This window comes from Halichoeres trimaculatus, unplaced genomic scaffold (assembly GCF_033239565.1).
Source record: "Halichoeres trimaculatus isolate MK-OKI-2021-1 unplaced genomic scaffold, fHalTri1.1 fHalTri1_scaffold_3, whole genome shotgun sequence".
NCBI classification, from domain to species: domain Eukaryota; kingdom Metazoa; phylum Chordata; class Actinopteri; order Labriformes; family Labridae; genus Halichoeres; species Halichoeres trimaculatus.
Window position 1 is genome coordinate 20101038 of NW_027437181.1, and position 14546 is coordinate 20115583.

At 41.3% G+C, this 14546-nt stretch overlaps 1 protein-coding gene across 3 annotated transcripts in view; it reads right to left on the reverse strand.

Moving 5' to 3' along the window:
- Window positions 1-14546, reverse strand: part of tcf12 (transcription factor 12) — a 75623-nt gene that overhangs the window by 35313 nt on the left and 25764 nt on the right. For all 3 annotated transcript variants that reach the window (XM_074666054.1, XM_074666052.1, XM_074666051.1), the window contains exon 6: window positions 1107-1168. In XM_074666054.1, coding sequence (XP_074522155.1) covers window positions 1107-1168 — 62 coding nt within the window. The remainder of the gene's footprint in view (window positions 1-1106; window positions 1169-14546) is intronic.

The window sequence follows — 14546 nt, forward strand, 5'->3', positions numbered from 1 at the left end:
ATGCAGAGAAGCTGAACAAGGCTACCTGTCTTGTTGCAAGTAAATGATTCTTCTTAAATTTCTTGATAACACAGAGAATGGTTTTTACATAGAGCTCAGAAGTGAGGCCATAACGTGTTTTAGATTGAAAATACTCAACCACTCCAAATCCTTTGTTTTGTAAGTCCTTCAGTAGTTTGTGGTAATTTATTTTTGAGAAGTTGTTGCCATCATACATTGTTTGGAGATTTGCTCCAGAGAGCTGCTGATTGTAAAGACTTCCTGTCCATTAATCTCAGATCTCTGCAGCTGCAGATATGCAAACATTTCCCTAAGACTCCCACTCAGAGTTGTTTAAATGGTATTCCCTCTGATGCTTTCATACAGAAATAAAGGCTTTCTTAAATCTTTCCTGGATTGCATCTTAAGATTTTATCTCTTTGTGATTATTTAGTGTTTGGCAGGAAAGGGCCAAAATCCTCTCAGGCTAAATTAGAAAAGTCAGTACACGACAAGAATATCAGAAATGTTTGCAAGCGAAGATTTTTTGATGACAGAGGCTCCTCTAGTTGGGCTTAGGTAGACTCATATTAAGGACGCCAAGTTTTTTGTGATGCAGTTCCTCTATGGTCAAATTTAAAAGTGTAGTTTAGAGTTACATCTTTTCAAATCTTTCACTCATAAAGAGTACCTTCTTGATGTCTGTACTGAAATCACTACAAAGCCAGTGAAAGAAAATGACAACAGAGAAGACAACAAGTTATATACTCGCTTTCAAGGCAAAATCCTGACTGATATGTTCGTGGTAGCTATTGTCAGAGGAACTATTAAATGTGAAAAGAAAAGAGGAATTAACTATGATCCAACCTGTTTTTCTTTAAAGCACAACATCCTTTAACTTCCACCACAGGGATCTAGTCAAAGAAAGGTTCAGTCATTGCAGAGAACCTGGTAAACTCTTGATCAATCCCTTCACGACCATGAATCTTTGAAAAAGTGTCCACATTTGGTCTTTGGTCTTTTTTGTGCACACGTTGATATGTTCACGCTGAGAGGAACACCAAACCCGCCTTTGGTTTTTGTGATTACAGATCCAGAGGTAAAATGACGACTGATGAGAAACTCACCTGGCAGCCAGATGCTGCAGGATCCCTCCCAAAGCCATGAAATGAAGCCCTTTCTGATTTACCTGTTGAGACATAGAAACCACAATAAAAATTACTGAACTTTGTCTGATACTTGATGACTGACACCGAGAAAAATCAAATCATAAAATACTTAAAGTTTCTTTTCTAAAAAAGTTTTGTGTGAAATAGCCTCTGTTTACGTCTTTAGAATGATTATCATTCAATTCAATGTTAAAGAAAAATAAAAGCAGCACAGATAAGCCTGCACTTAAATCCTGAATAATTCATAGTTAAGGTTCTCTAATGCAACGCTGAGACCACTGAAAACTTCTAGAGAACCCTAAATATGACCAACAAGGCTAATTATCAATATGTCAGGGCTGTGTATTGAAAAAAATGATGAGAATACTGAAGTAAAATAATTCCTCACAAACATGTTTTTATGTTTTTAGGCAGTTCATGTTTCTAAGACTTTAACTTTACAGGAGATATAGTAATGTATCAGAAGTATGGGCATAAACAGAAACACAGAGATGACTTTGAATACACAAAGGCTGAACTAGAAAAGTGTTTCATGCACTGAAAAATAACAATAAATGAAAAACAGGAAAAGAAGGGAGGAGGGAAGGGACCAGTGTCTGCCTGACTAAATTTGACAAATTTCCCCTTCTACAACAGTTTCCACAATAGCCACACGACCCTATTTAACAGCCGCACAACAGATCAGTAAATATGACCCTCGCTCCATTGTTTAAGCTGCATTGCTCTGACAGAACAGAATTGGCAAATAATAATGGATGTAGTCAAAGTTTTTACGAAAAAGTTATTGGTACACTAATTACTGATAAAGTTTTGAGTGTTGGAGAGTTCTTCTATCAGTGTCAGATCCAGTTTGTACATCTCAAAGGAAGCAGCCATAAGAGGGAAATAAAACCTACAGTGCAACACACATGAATCAAACACATCACAATATCCACACTCAGCAGTTTCAGTCCCCTGGAAAAACAAACAAAAACGAGAGCTCCTCGGGGAGGATGATGAATAACTTTAACAGCATCATACATTATTTTTTTGTCAGACATCCAAATATTACACAGACACAAGCATTGGAACTAAAATCTGTTTACTCTTGGGAGAGGGTAAATATCTTTTTGTGAGGTGAAAACTTGCATATCCGGGATGTTTTGTTACACAATGACTGATCTGAATGTTGCTTCGCAGGCGCAGGTGAACAGAGGCACATCTGAGAGAATCCACTTGTGCTTATCTGAGCAGTCCTACAGGAGACAGTTGTTCTGCGTCTGAGCAGTCGACTGTCTCTGGAGACTAAAGGAAGCGGAGGAAATCAGAAGTGATGGTTTAACTGGCAAAGCTGCCTCTCCTGTAACAATGATGAGATACAGTTCTGAGACATTGCTCTCGCCAAAGAAAATAGGATTAAGTTGTCGGTAACCACCAACGTCCCCTATCATAAGGATGATGAAACATCTCCTCTGACAGAGAACTTTAATTTCTTTATTTCCTGTCTAATATTCAAAGGCGGCTCAGTGAAATCCTTTTTTATTCCCAAGATGTCTTCTGAGGAAAAGGTCTGTTCATGTACAAGAGTTAAATATTCATTTAGAGCATGTGTTCAGTCACACACACTGTGTCCTGTGTGAATAATTGATGGTCACTGTTGTAGTTTTAGGGCCCACCTGGGCAGACAGACGCTTTGTGAAAACAATGTCTGGGGCGCCGCCATGAAACAAAAAAGCAGTCACTCAGCTCCCAAACACAGCAGAGAGCTGGGACGCTACATTAACAGGGCTCAAAGTCTTATTTCATGAGAGAACACTAAAAAGTCAAAAAAATTGTAAGATTATAATAAGCAAAAAGATTTAGACATAAAAACATCCCTTTGCCAATGATTCAGCTGCATTCATTGTACCTGTTTCTTTTATTGTCATGTTCAAAATAAAACACCAATTGAAAAAGCTTCTTCTGTAAACACCACGCTGATGAATGCAGCATCCAGGCTTTGATTCAGTCTTCATACCCTGTTACATGCCCTTCTTTTCTCTTTCTCATGCTGCATATATTTCTGTATGAGCACACAAAAAGAGCTGAAATGTAATGAAATAGACCTTTTATACCTACAAAGTATACACTGAATCATGTTCTTCTGCGGGGAGTTGATCTGAATTTGCAAAATCCTAGAACAGGGGTGGCCAACCAGTCAGAGACCAAGAGCCACAAAAATTACCGTGGTCCTCTCACACACATATGAACTGACATAAAATGAAAATCAATACGTTTCTAATTTTCAAAGCAAGATTTATTGTGTTTGTGTGTTTATATCTATATTTGGAGCCGTGTCAAAGACAAATGTCTGTTTTACTGCAGAAGAGACAGTTCTTTCTATCATCTATCTATCTAGATAGTTAGATAGATAGATAGATAGATAGATAGATAGATAGATAGATAGATAGATAGATAGATAGATAGATAGATAGATAGATGGATGGATGGATGGATGGATGGATGGATGGATGGATGGATGGATGGATGGATGGATGGATGGATGGATGGATGGATGGATGGATGGATGGATGGATAGATAGATAGATAGATAGATAGATAGATAGATAGATAGATAGATAGATAGATAGATAGATAGATAGATAGATAGATAGATAGATAGATAGATATGAGCACATGAGCTATTAAGAGGGGCACATGAAGAGAAGAGAAACTGAAACTTAAGTATCATCTCATCACTCAAGTATTGATCAATACTGATCCCAACTTTGGCATCAGTATATCAATATTTTAGGCTGATCAGCACAACTTTACTCATTACTACATAGTGGATAGAAGAGCCGCACACCAAAAGGTAAAGAGCCACATGAGGCTCACGAGCCGCAGGTTGGTCACCCCTGTCCTAGAAAGATCAAAGCACTGTTTGTCCTTTTGATGGATGGTTGATTCAGAAGGGAGGAAAATTATTTCATAAACAAAACTTTCTAATTAACATTTGAAGGGGCAGAAACTGAAGTTAGTATTGTCCATTCAGTTCATTTATGGGAATAGATTAATTCCATTACATAAGTGAAGTTCAGTGGTTTCAAGCTGCCTTTGGACATGATAAAAGCTTTGTTACCACTGAAAGTGTCGAACTCTGTAAATGAGAGGGATGATGTTTCCTGTTAATTTGATGCAACTGTCTTAGATACAATATTAAAAAAAAAAAGTTGTCCCAACTTAACTTTAAAACGTAAAATTACCAAGGTTACAACGCGATTCGTCTACAACAGAGTATCCAACCTAGTGTTACAACCTTTTTTTAAAATCATTTTTTATAACATTGTTTTCTCCACTGAGTTCAATCTGAGACTACAACATTTGTAAATGCCCTGATCTTTTACTAGTCTGCTCCTCTGCTCTCTCCAGAGATTTCCTGAAAATCCTAAAAAAAAAAAAAGGATCTGCATATAACTTTCCTTCTCCAGATGTTACAGAAACACCACACTAAGGTCACTGTCACTCATGAAGCTACTGTAAAAAGTCAACAAATACAGAGTTCGAATGCCTGTGCAGCTTCACAATGAAGCCACAACTTAAAAACAACCCCCTGCCTGGAAAAGCCAAATCTACACTCAGACTTCAGGAGAACATGACTTTAATGTGCTGAAATGATGTAAAATGAAATAAACTGCTTGTGCTGCCTTTTCTAAAGCCAGCAGCCTGAATTAGCAGAATAATAATCTGTCATCATGCAGTGACACAACATCCTGTCTGACACACTGTGACTAATTGTGAAGGCAAAAGAACACTGTAAAACTCTGTACTTTCAAGTCCAACTGAAAACAAGTTGTTAAATCTTCCGTTTCCTGACTAAAGTATTTGACTTTGAAACGCAAGCTCTTTATATCAAAGACAAATCTAATGCTCATAAATGGAAACAAATTAAAGCAGCTTGATCAGTTTCATGAGTTACATGCTTTGAATTACCCTCAGAGCAGACCAAAGGATCACAGCCTCACGACAAGACCAACAATATTTCATTCATCATTATATTTTTTAAGCAGGCCCAATTTTTCTGAGCAGGGCTGCACAAAACTTGTGTTTTCTTTTTGTGTCACAGGCCTACTAATGAGTGTAAAGTGCTGTGATTGATAGGAAGACAGAGTCATTATCTGCCTTAACACAGCAACCATGCAAAATATGATACGCCAACAGCAACATGAGTCAAGTGGTTTAATTACTGCAATCACCATCAATAACATAAATGTTAGTATGCAGACTGCCATCACACAGTATACCCCATATGTAACAAAAAATCAATCTCACCAGGGGGAAAAATCCATCAATTCTGATTATAATATTCTGAGGAGCTGCTTATTTGCATATTAGTCAGATGCATGAAGGTGTAACGATGAGAAAGAAGTATTTCACTGCAGGACAAACAATTGATCCTGGCAAAGACAACAGTCAGATAGGTTTGTGGTACAGTAGAAAAAATAAAAGTAAATTATCCTCTTTGATTACCTGAACTTATGCTTCCGGTTACAAAACACTAAAACTTTGTTCAACCAGTTGAGGGAAAGGTGGCTATAAAAAAAAGCCAAAAATGTTAAATACATACAACAGTACAGGTTGAAGTGAGAGTGATACAGTGATCACCTCTCACAAACCAAGAGCTGTATGCCACTGTGGCTGTGGCAATGCAAGAGATGTGTTACACACAAACAGTAACCTCTGGTTTAAGAATATGAGACAATGCAGAAGTGCTAAAATCTGCTGTTTCTCGAGTGTTCGCTAAAGGCTGGCTCCAGAAGTACTGGAAGTCATATACACACCAAGCCAAAAAAAAGCTGTTTTCACAGCAGAAATTAACCAATTTACAGCCAGGTTCAAAAAACGTCTCCTGTCTGAGTCACTTATTTCACTTTCGGCACACACTGTACAGGGAGTGAATTTTTTTCTGACTCGGCCGTTCAGAGGATATCAAGACCGCGAGCTCCCCCAATAAGAGGCATAGCTGAGGATCACCTGACCGACAGGCGCCCTATGGCTGTAGGCGGAGCCCTTGCCACAACCAATATGGTTGCTGTAGCCTATGTGCTTCATTTTCCGTTTCAGAAACAGACGGGTGACGTCAGTGAGACTACGTCCATGTTTTACACGGTCTATGGTTTCACAATGAGGTTTTGGTCGAAAGGCTGAATTTTTTCTTCCACTTGGAATTTTCACTTGTTTTGGGAATATTAATCTTTTGACTTAGACTTCCATTCAAAGGTTTTAAAGGTATTCAAGAAATACTGCAAGTGTACCTCTTGGGGACTTTCACAAATAAACTGTAATACAACAATAGTATTGCCTCAACTGTGCACACCCAGGAGTCAAGTTTTGTCAGAACAGAAATCATCATCTAATGAGGGATAGTAAAGCAGGACATCCTTGATAATTTGCCTGAATCTGGCAAATCACAGCACAGTCTGATTCTATTATAGTCCCATCATGTGACTCATGCTCTGTGCCCAGTTTCTGCTAAATATAGCACTTTGTTTTAGAGTTCAGCTATTGTTCAGCCAGCCTCAAGTAGCTTGTATTTTTATTGTTTTACTGTTGTTCCCAAACTCACAGCTGATGACCTGTGCCTCAAACCAGCAGGTCAGTGTTTCCACCCAGTCATCAACACAGATGCAAAGAAAAGAAGATTCAAGTGGTCCACTGATATTTGGTAAAGATTGTAGGCTTATATCGACACTATTGGTGAGTAACAGCAATCAAACAAGTTGTACTTTGTAGAATAATCTCAGGAAACACCTTCAGACCAGCTTTAGATCAGTCTCTGAGGGCAGCATGCTGAGCTGTTGACGGGGAAAAACAACATCAGGTCTTGAAATCCCAGTGAAGGAAAAGGCTAATGTGTCTCCTTATTGATCACAGGTCTGCAGTACAGCGCAGTGCTGCGCTGTGTCGAGCCCCTTACTTTGATACTGTGAGAGGTAGTGACCTCAGTGTCTCCAGGGATCAATTCAAAACCCTCGCCACCACAAAACAGCCAATTAGTGAGCGCGCTTCACCGCCTCACATGCATTCCAAGGGGCTTTTCTTTCCATCCAGAAAACAAGTCCATTTTCCTTTCTCAGAGGAAAGCATGAAAACAAACACAACACAGGAGGAGGAGGAAATGTTGTTAATGTAGAAACCAAATGAACTTATCGTGTGCCAGTTTACTTGGTTTGCTTTTTAAAAGGTATTTATTATTGCTGTGTATGTCTGCACTCATGTTCTCATGTATGACCTGTTAAGTGCTGAGAAAGGAACATGAACTCTTTCAGGTCACAAGACTGTTTCATTAGAGTCCAATCAGGACTGAAACATATAAAAAGAAAAGAAAGAATGCACATGTGTGGCATTTGAGCTTTGCGCAGTTATGTTGTTGTTTTCTGTTGATTTCACTGAAAAGAGCAGAAGCCAGGGTTCTTATTCTGTTTCTATTAAATCATAAACCAAAATACAATACTTTACCCTTCACAAAATAATAATAAGGCCTCTCTGGACTAGACTTTAAAGTAAAGTATAGACAGGCTTTGTGGTTATTCCCACAAAGAGTTTATAAAAACAGACAGCTGACAAATCAAAAGCACACTTTTAATATGCCTCCTTTCCCCCTTTTGTTTTGTTTGAGTTTGTGTACATCCATCCTGTCACAGCTGTTTGATGTTTCCACCAGGTTCTGTCTGACAGTAAATGAAAGCTGACTGGGTTAGAGGTTATGTCAGTGTGGATGTGGAAACAGTGAAAAGAGGCTGTATACTAAAACACACCAGCGTCAGGAACAACAGCAGGATGGAGGAACAAGACAGAGCCACAAAACACTGAGAGAAGATGTCTCTCTTTGCCCTGAGCTCAACATCAATTTCTGCATGTAAGCCTTGTCAGCAGTGACATTATTCAAAACAGCAAGAGCAAATGTTAATGAGCTCTTATTTGCATATTTATTTTTTCTTTGTTGAAATGTCACTGATTATTACGTACTATGATGATAAATGCATCTGCTCATGCAGCCTGATGTGTAATTAGCCATTAGGTGGAATGAATAGATCAATTAAAGGAGAGGGATCAAAATTAAGAGAAATCAAACCAGGGAGAATACAGGAGAGAAAAACCAGGTACACATTCAAAGCTTGTAGAAGAAAAATACAACTGCATTGCTTTGAGATTAGACTAGTAACTAGTGTCAGTAAAAAGGAGTCTTGATCCTCAGATAGATCAAAGACATCTCTTGTTTTTATGGCACATTTTTCAGCCCTGAAGTACAACTTTGAAAGTCAGGAGCTGCTGCCCCTCCCACTCGCTTAACAGTCTATTTTTTCTGAAATCCATCTCTGTGTGAGGAGATGTGGATTTGCTGATTGTATTTATCCCCTCCTGGGATAATCAGGTGCCATGGCTCGGTCAATTTGGATTTCTTCTAACTCAGTAAAAAGGAAATGGGGGAGGAGGGGTAAAGGGGAAAATGTTTTCGCTTGGCCTTTGCCTTTTTCCGAGCCCAACTATTCTCCTGCCAGTGCTTGTTATTCACGAACCGGGAAAAAAAAATGCATTACTGCGGACCAGATGGGAACATTCCACATGACCAAACCAATCAATCACCTTGGTGGGACGCAGGTGTGACACAGCCGTGCAGCAACACACCATTTCACAGTCTATCAGGCACAAACACATGGTCACCAATCAATGGCACCCCGAGGACCTGTGAGGAGGGGTGCTTCTCTGCAGCCTCACTGGTTCATGGCTGATGACTTCATAATCACACATCCATTCTCTCGGCGGAGGAAGGCGATGAGCTCCCTAATAACATCTCCCACCATGTGAACACCAACACTGTAATAGATGCTGCTTTGGTGGGCACACTAACACACTCTTCCTGCATCATAGTGAGCTCACTGCTGTGGCCCCTGTCAGGTGGAGAGAGGCTGTCTCCACTGAAACAAGGGAAGGTTTAACAAGCTGAGGAAATGTCTCCCTGTTGGATATTAGAATCAAGGCAGTGTCTGACTTCAAAGAGAGCGTTAATGTTTGCCATTGGACGCCAAACAACTGTTGAACAACTGAGAGCTGAGGTGAAGGACGAGGACGGATACACACATGGGTTAGGAATGCTGGTCCACTTCCAAGATTTGTGGGCATATTTCCTTGCACAGAAAACCCCTGCAAACCCAAAGAGCTCTGCAGTTTAAGAACAAAAGACCAAACTAAATAAAACAACAAAACAGCCCAAAGGGGATAAATCTTTTGATGAATGCGCTCTCTGTGGGGATGGCATTGTTTGTGGGAAAAAAAAAACCTGTGGCAGCCATTTGAAAAAGTTGTTCTGAATTTAAGTTGACAAAAAAGTGTCTTCCCACCCCCATATTCTTGGCAGTGCAGAAAGAATTTTCAAGGAGCTATGTTCCTCTCTACACTTCCCACAGCTCACACTCTCAGGACCGTGCCAGCACAGGAGAAATGTCAAGTGGGAGTAAAGGTGAAAACAAATGTTTGCATTTTAACCAATCACGGTAGACTACACACAAGAAGAAGGGAGTATAGCATTGGTGCTGGTGGTTTGGTTGCAGTGACTCAGGATGCCACACAGAGCAGTTGTGATTGGGGAAAGAAACAAGGCGGAGTTGGGAGACCTAACCAGTAAGGGCTCTAGTATCGTAGACCAGGTGCAAGCGCGGGCGCACCTGCCCTGCGCAGGCGCACCTGCCCTGCGCCGGCGCACCTGCCCTGCGCCGGCGCACCTGCCCTGCGCCGGCGCACCTGCCCTGCGCCGGCCTTCACCGCGCGGACAGGGCGTGACCGGCACACTTTGCAAGTTTACTGCAGTGCCAAGAGAGGCGCAGTCAAGGCACAGAGGAGCACAGAGGAGCGCAGAGGTGCACGTCCACGCCTCCCTCCTGCGCAAATGGCAGAGAGGGAGGAGAAAAGCCGTGAGTGGGTTTAACACAGCAGAGCGCTGTTTTCACCAATCAAGTGAGCGCCTCTCCTCGCCTTTAAATGCGCTGCGGCAGAGGCGCAGCGTCTGATTGGTCTGAGTGATCCCCAGCACCACGGAAAGAGCCGGCAGCAGAGACAGTCAGAGCCGCTGGTCCCTGCAGCAGGAGTGTACAGCAGGGCACATCGGAGGACACGAAGCGCGTCACCGTGTGGGCCAGCCCCCGGGACAGATGTAAACTGTTCCTTTGTCATTGATAGGAGTACAAAATTAAGAGACAGTTACACAGCTGGCTTATCCATTCAGAATAATTTTGATCCACCTGCACTCTTGGTTTGTCATTGCCAAATAGCAGAACCTTTGGTGATATACTGTATACTCTCCTGGTGTCTCCACCTCATCCTCCTTACAATAATGTACTCCATCTTTTTAGATCACGTTAAAAATAAAGACTAAAACAGAGAAATATGGGACAAATGGCTTTAATCTGACATCAGATGTGACGGGACAGTTAATATAGATACAAATGTATATGCTGGTTCAGACGGTTACATTCAATAGCGATTGCTGTGATTGTTTATTGCATTAAAATGTGCTTGACACTCTCGAAACCTGCCTCTGAGGCTTTGTTGACGTGAGCGCTCATGTGCGCCTGTCACCAAATTACAGCTGCGGAGGGTGCGCTCCACTTTGCGCCGAGAATAGACCAGGTTGGAGCTGGCTAGCTTTCAGTGCACTTTTTTGGCACGAAATTGTCACTGCGCCATGAATCTGCAGGGTGAGCCAGGCTTGCACCCCTTGTGCTGCGCCACGAAATTAGAGCCCTATGTGTGGGCTAGGTTTGTCAGTTACTCGTCACAATAGAGTCAACCTTTGATGGATCTTCAAGTGGATCTTACAAGGGGGACAACTTCACAACAGCTTGTCTGTGTTTACAGGGTTGATGTTCAAGTGTCAGAGATCAAGTTCCTGCATTCTCTATATTTTTAAATATAACAACTGCAAATCAAGAAAAGGAAGAGGAAAGAGTGGCTGTGCATCCATGTCCAACATGGGCTCATACTGAGTTTCTATGGGTAAGTTCCCTAAAATCAGTCCTGAAGCTGATTCCCTTTGAGAAGCATGCAAGTTGTTTTGGTGGACCACAATCTTGATGTATGAGCGTTAAGCCCTGAAACATCTCCTGAAATGTGAGCCTAAATATCCTTCTGTACTTATCCTAACGTGCTCTTCTATCCTTTCAGCTACTATGAGTTTAGGAGAACAAATCAGTTTCCTTGGAAAAAAAAGCCACATACCTTCAACAAATCCATAGAGTCAGCTATAGATGTGTACAGACACACCCACTGTGTCAGGTTAGATTATGGACGCAGAGTTATTTATTCTTCATCAAAAACAACTGTGGCTTTTTTCAGTGCTCTTAAGACAACATCTGTGGATTCCAGTGAAACCAAAGACAGACCCAAAACTGCTTCAAAGCTAAACAATTCATCTTTCTATTCAAGGAAATCATGTTTGTCCAGTAATCCAATTTAAAACAAAATCAAATTTTCACTATCATGGCTTGTGTTTACAGTTCAAGACACAGAGTACAGATTTCTGCAAAACAAGAGTCAAGACTGAAAGTGTTAAGACTTAATGCTTCTCTGGTGTACTATTCCCCGGCTTCAAAGTGAGAGGATATTCAATTCTGTCAGCAATGGCAGCTGAAGTCAGCAGACTTTAATTGTTTCACTAACAGTAATTTTTCTGAATGAATCATTTCCCTTTTAGCTTTGTGCTTGTATTAAATAATCTTCCAACGTTCTTCCTGGCATCAGCTGCAGGAAGCATGAGGCGAGAGAAATGAGAGAAAGGGGGAGGGGGGCAAGAAAGGAATAGGATGAGAAAAGAGAGAGGTTAGACGTGGGGAAGGCCAGAGACCATCACATCACAGTGAGAGGATAAATTCATGTGGGTATCTTGAAACCATCCTTTAATCATCACTATCTTATCATTAAGTTTAGTTTTAATTCACTGACACATGTAGACTATAATGTGTTTTAGGTTTGTACAACAAAGCTGTCTGCACCTAACCTTACTAATTACACACATAACAAGCCTCTGGTGTCTCTCATGTTGAATCAATCTATAAGTTGACACTTTCTGGTTGATGGTAAATATACTCATGATGCTCTGCCCCTCCAGCTGCTTCTCTACAGACTTGTTATGTCATCCCACCTTAGCCATCCCCCAGCTCTCTTCTCTTTGGAGAGACAGCCCTCCAGGCCCGCTGAGACTACAGCTGATCCTCTGCAGCTGGCTGGCCTTGCCAGTCGCATGCTGAGAGCTGGGGCCAAAGGAGGGCACGGCCAGGGCCAAGATAGGCTGAGCGAAGGACGTGGGGGTGAGGAGGGGCTGAGCTATGAGGGGAGATGTGGGCGGCTTGGGGATGAAGAAAAGGGATTTGCGCCTTTTCAGCTCGTCTTCAGCTCTTCATGCTCCACTGACCGCGGTAATAGATAAGCACACCCCTCAGCTCTGCATAATGACCAGCTACATCCACCAAACTGTACCGCACCACATCTCCTGAGCCCCCCACCACCCTCACTACCACCACCTGCTTTGCTTGTCTTACATACAGAAGATACGTGCATAAAAAAAGACTGTACTCATGAGAAAATACTGTATCCAGCCCCACTGTGAAAGCTTGCAGTAAAGTCAAAGTGCGTACATGTGTGTGCGTGTGTGTGTGTGTGTGAGATACAGATGAGGAGCAGTATTGGCAGCACCTGTGACCCACACTGCAGTGGAAAGTGAGTGCACACCTGAGCAGCACCTGGCCACAATCAGAGCCAGCCTGGGTCTGAGGAGGGTCTCTCATGGGACAAAGCATTAGCACATGACACCTGCCCCAGTAAAAACACTCCAGGGATGCCAGTGTGATGTGGGATTTGACACTTTTAGAAATGGAAAGAGGAAAGAGACAGAAGGAGATACATTCTGCAAGAGTCTGTTCAGTGCAGCACAAGTGTGTGGCACTCGAAGGATGCAACATCACCAAACGGCTCCGAATTTTTTTATTTTTTTTGTATACGGAAAAAAAGAAAGGAAATATATAGGATTTTCTTAATTAATCAAGAACAACTGTACTGATGACGACCTATTGAGTGTTAGTATGATGTAGATCTAAAATCAATTAATTTAACCCCGAATGGCAAGTATTTGACCTGAAGAGCTCAGGCATAATGATCACGCGATGATCCAGTAGTGAATCTGTGATATCTAATCATGCCAGTGTTTTTGATCTGATACATGTGCAGTCAACAGATAGCAAATTAAAATGTAATTTTTCCAACCACTGACTTTATGTGCAAGCATACTGTAAAGATTTACACAGTCAAAGTTAATCATGTTTCTTGCAAGCCAAAGTGGCATTTTTACTGTCCCAAGTTGTCATTCATGGCTTTCACATGCTAGGGGTGATGTGAGACCAAACTGTGGTTTTAAAAACAAATTGTTTAGGACTAAGATAAAGATTATTTGATGATGCAAAGGCAATGTTGAAGTTTGTGAATACACCTCCCAACAACCAAGCACAATCTATGGTGGTTTAGGGCACTTAAGTTTTTTAAAGCAGATCACAGTTAAAAGTGATGCAGCCTAGAGCTGGGTGGTATGAGAAAAGATTTATATCACAGTACTGTTTTATACTGCTGAGTGCAAGCAGAGCAAATGCCTTTGCATGTTTTTTTTTCTGCCTTTCTGCCCCATTTCGACCTGCGCTCACGGTTAGATGACAGTCCCTAACTAGACCTCAAAGCCAAACTCTTCATATTTTACAATAAACTATTTTTCAATCTATGTCAGTAGGGTTGGGTATTGCTAAGAACCTCACAATTTCATTCAATTTTGATTCTTTAGGTTGTGATTCGATTCGATTCAATATTGATTTTAATACTTTAATTTTTTGATTTTCGTACCCCATGTGAAAATATGTGGTATGTCACTTCACGTTTTGGAGCAATAAAACAACCGTCAGCCTTCAAAGCTGAAGGAGCTGGCTCTACAGTGCTGCTGCTGCTTTGGCTGCCATTTTGTTGTTTGGTCTCGTGTGGCCCTCGTCCAAACAATGCAAATAACACACACAGTCCACCCACTTGCCAGGAGGTGAAACGATTCAGATAATGAATCGGACGAGGAAATATTTGGATGTATCGTTTCATCAATATTTTTACCCAACCCTATATGTCACATGTTTTAAAACCAAAAAACTTTCAGTTGACATCTCTCCTCTCCAGGGCACACGTTCTTCTCGTGCCTTATTGTTCACTCTTTCTTTATCCTTCGTTACTTTGTTTACTAATTTTCTGTGAATCTTAGACCCTTCCAGCTGTTTAGCAGGGCTACAGCTTGCAAGCTATTCTCAGGATACCTTTGTGAATTGTAACCTAACACTTATTGTAGCCACATTGGAAAGTTGC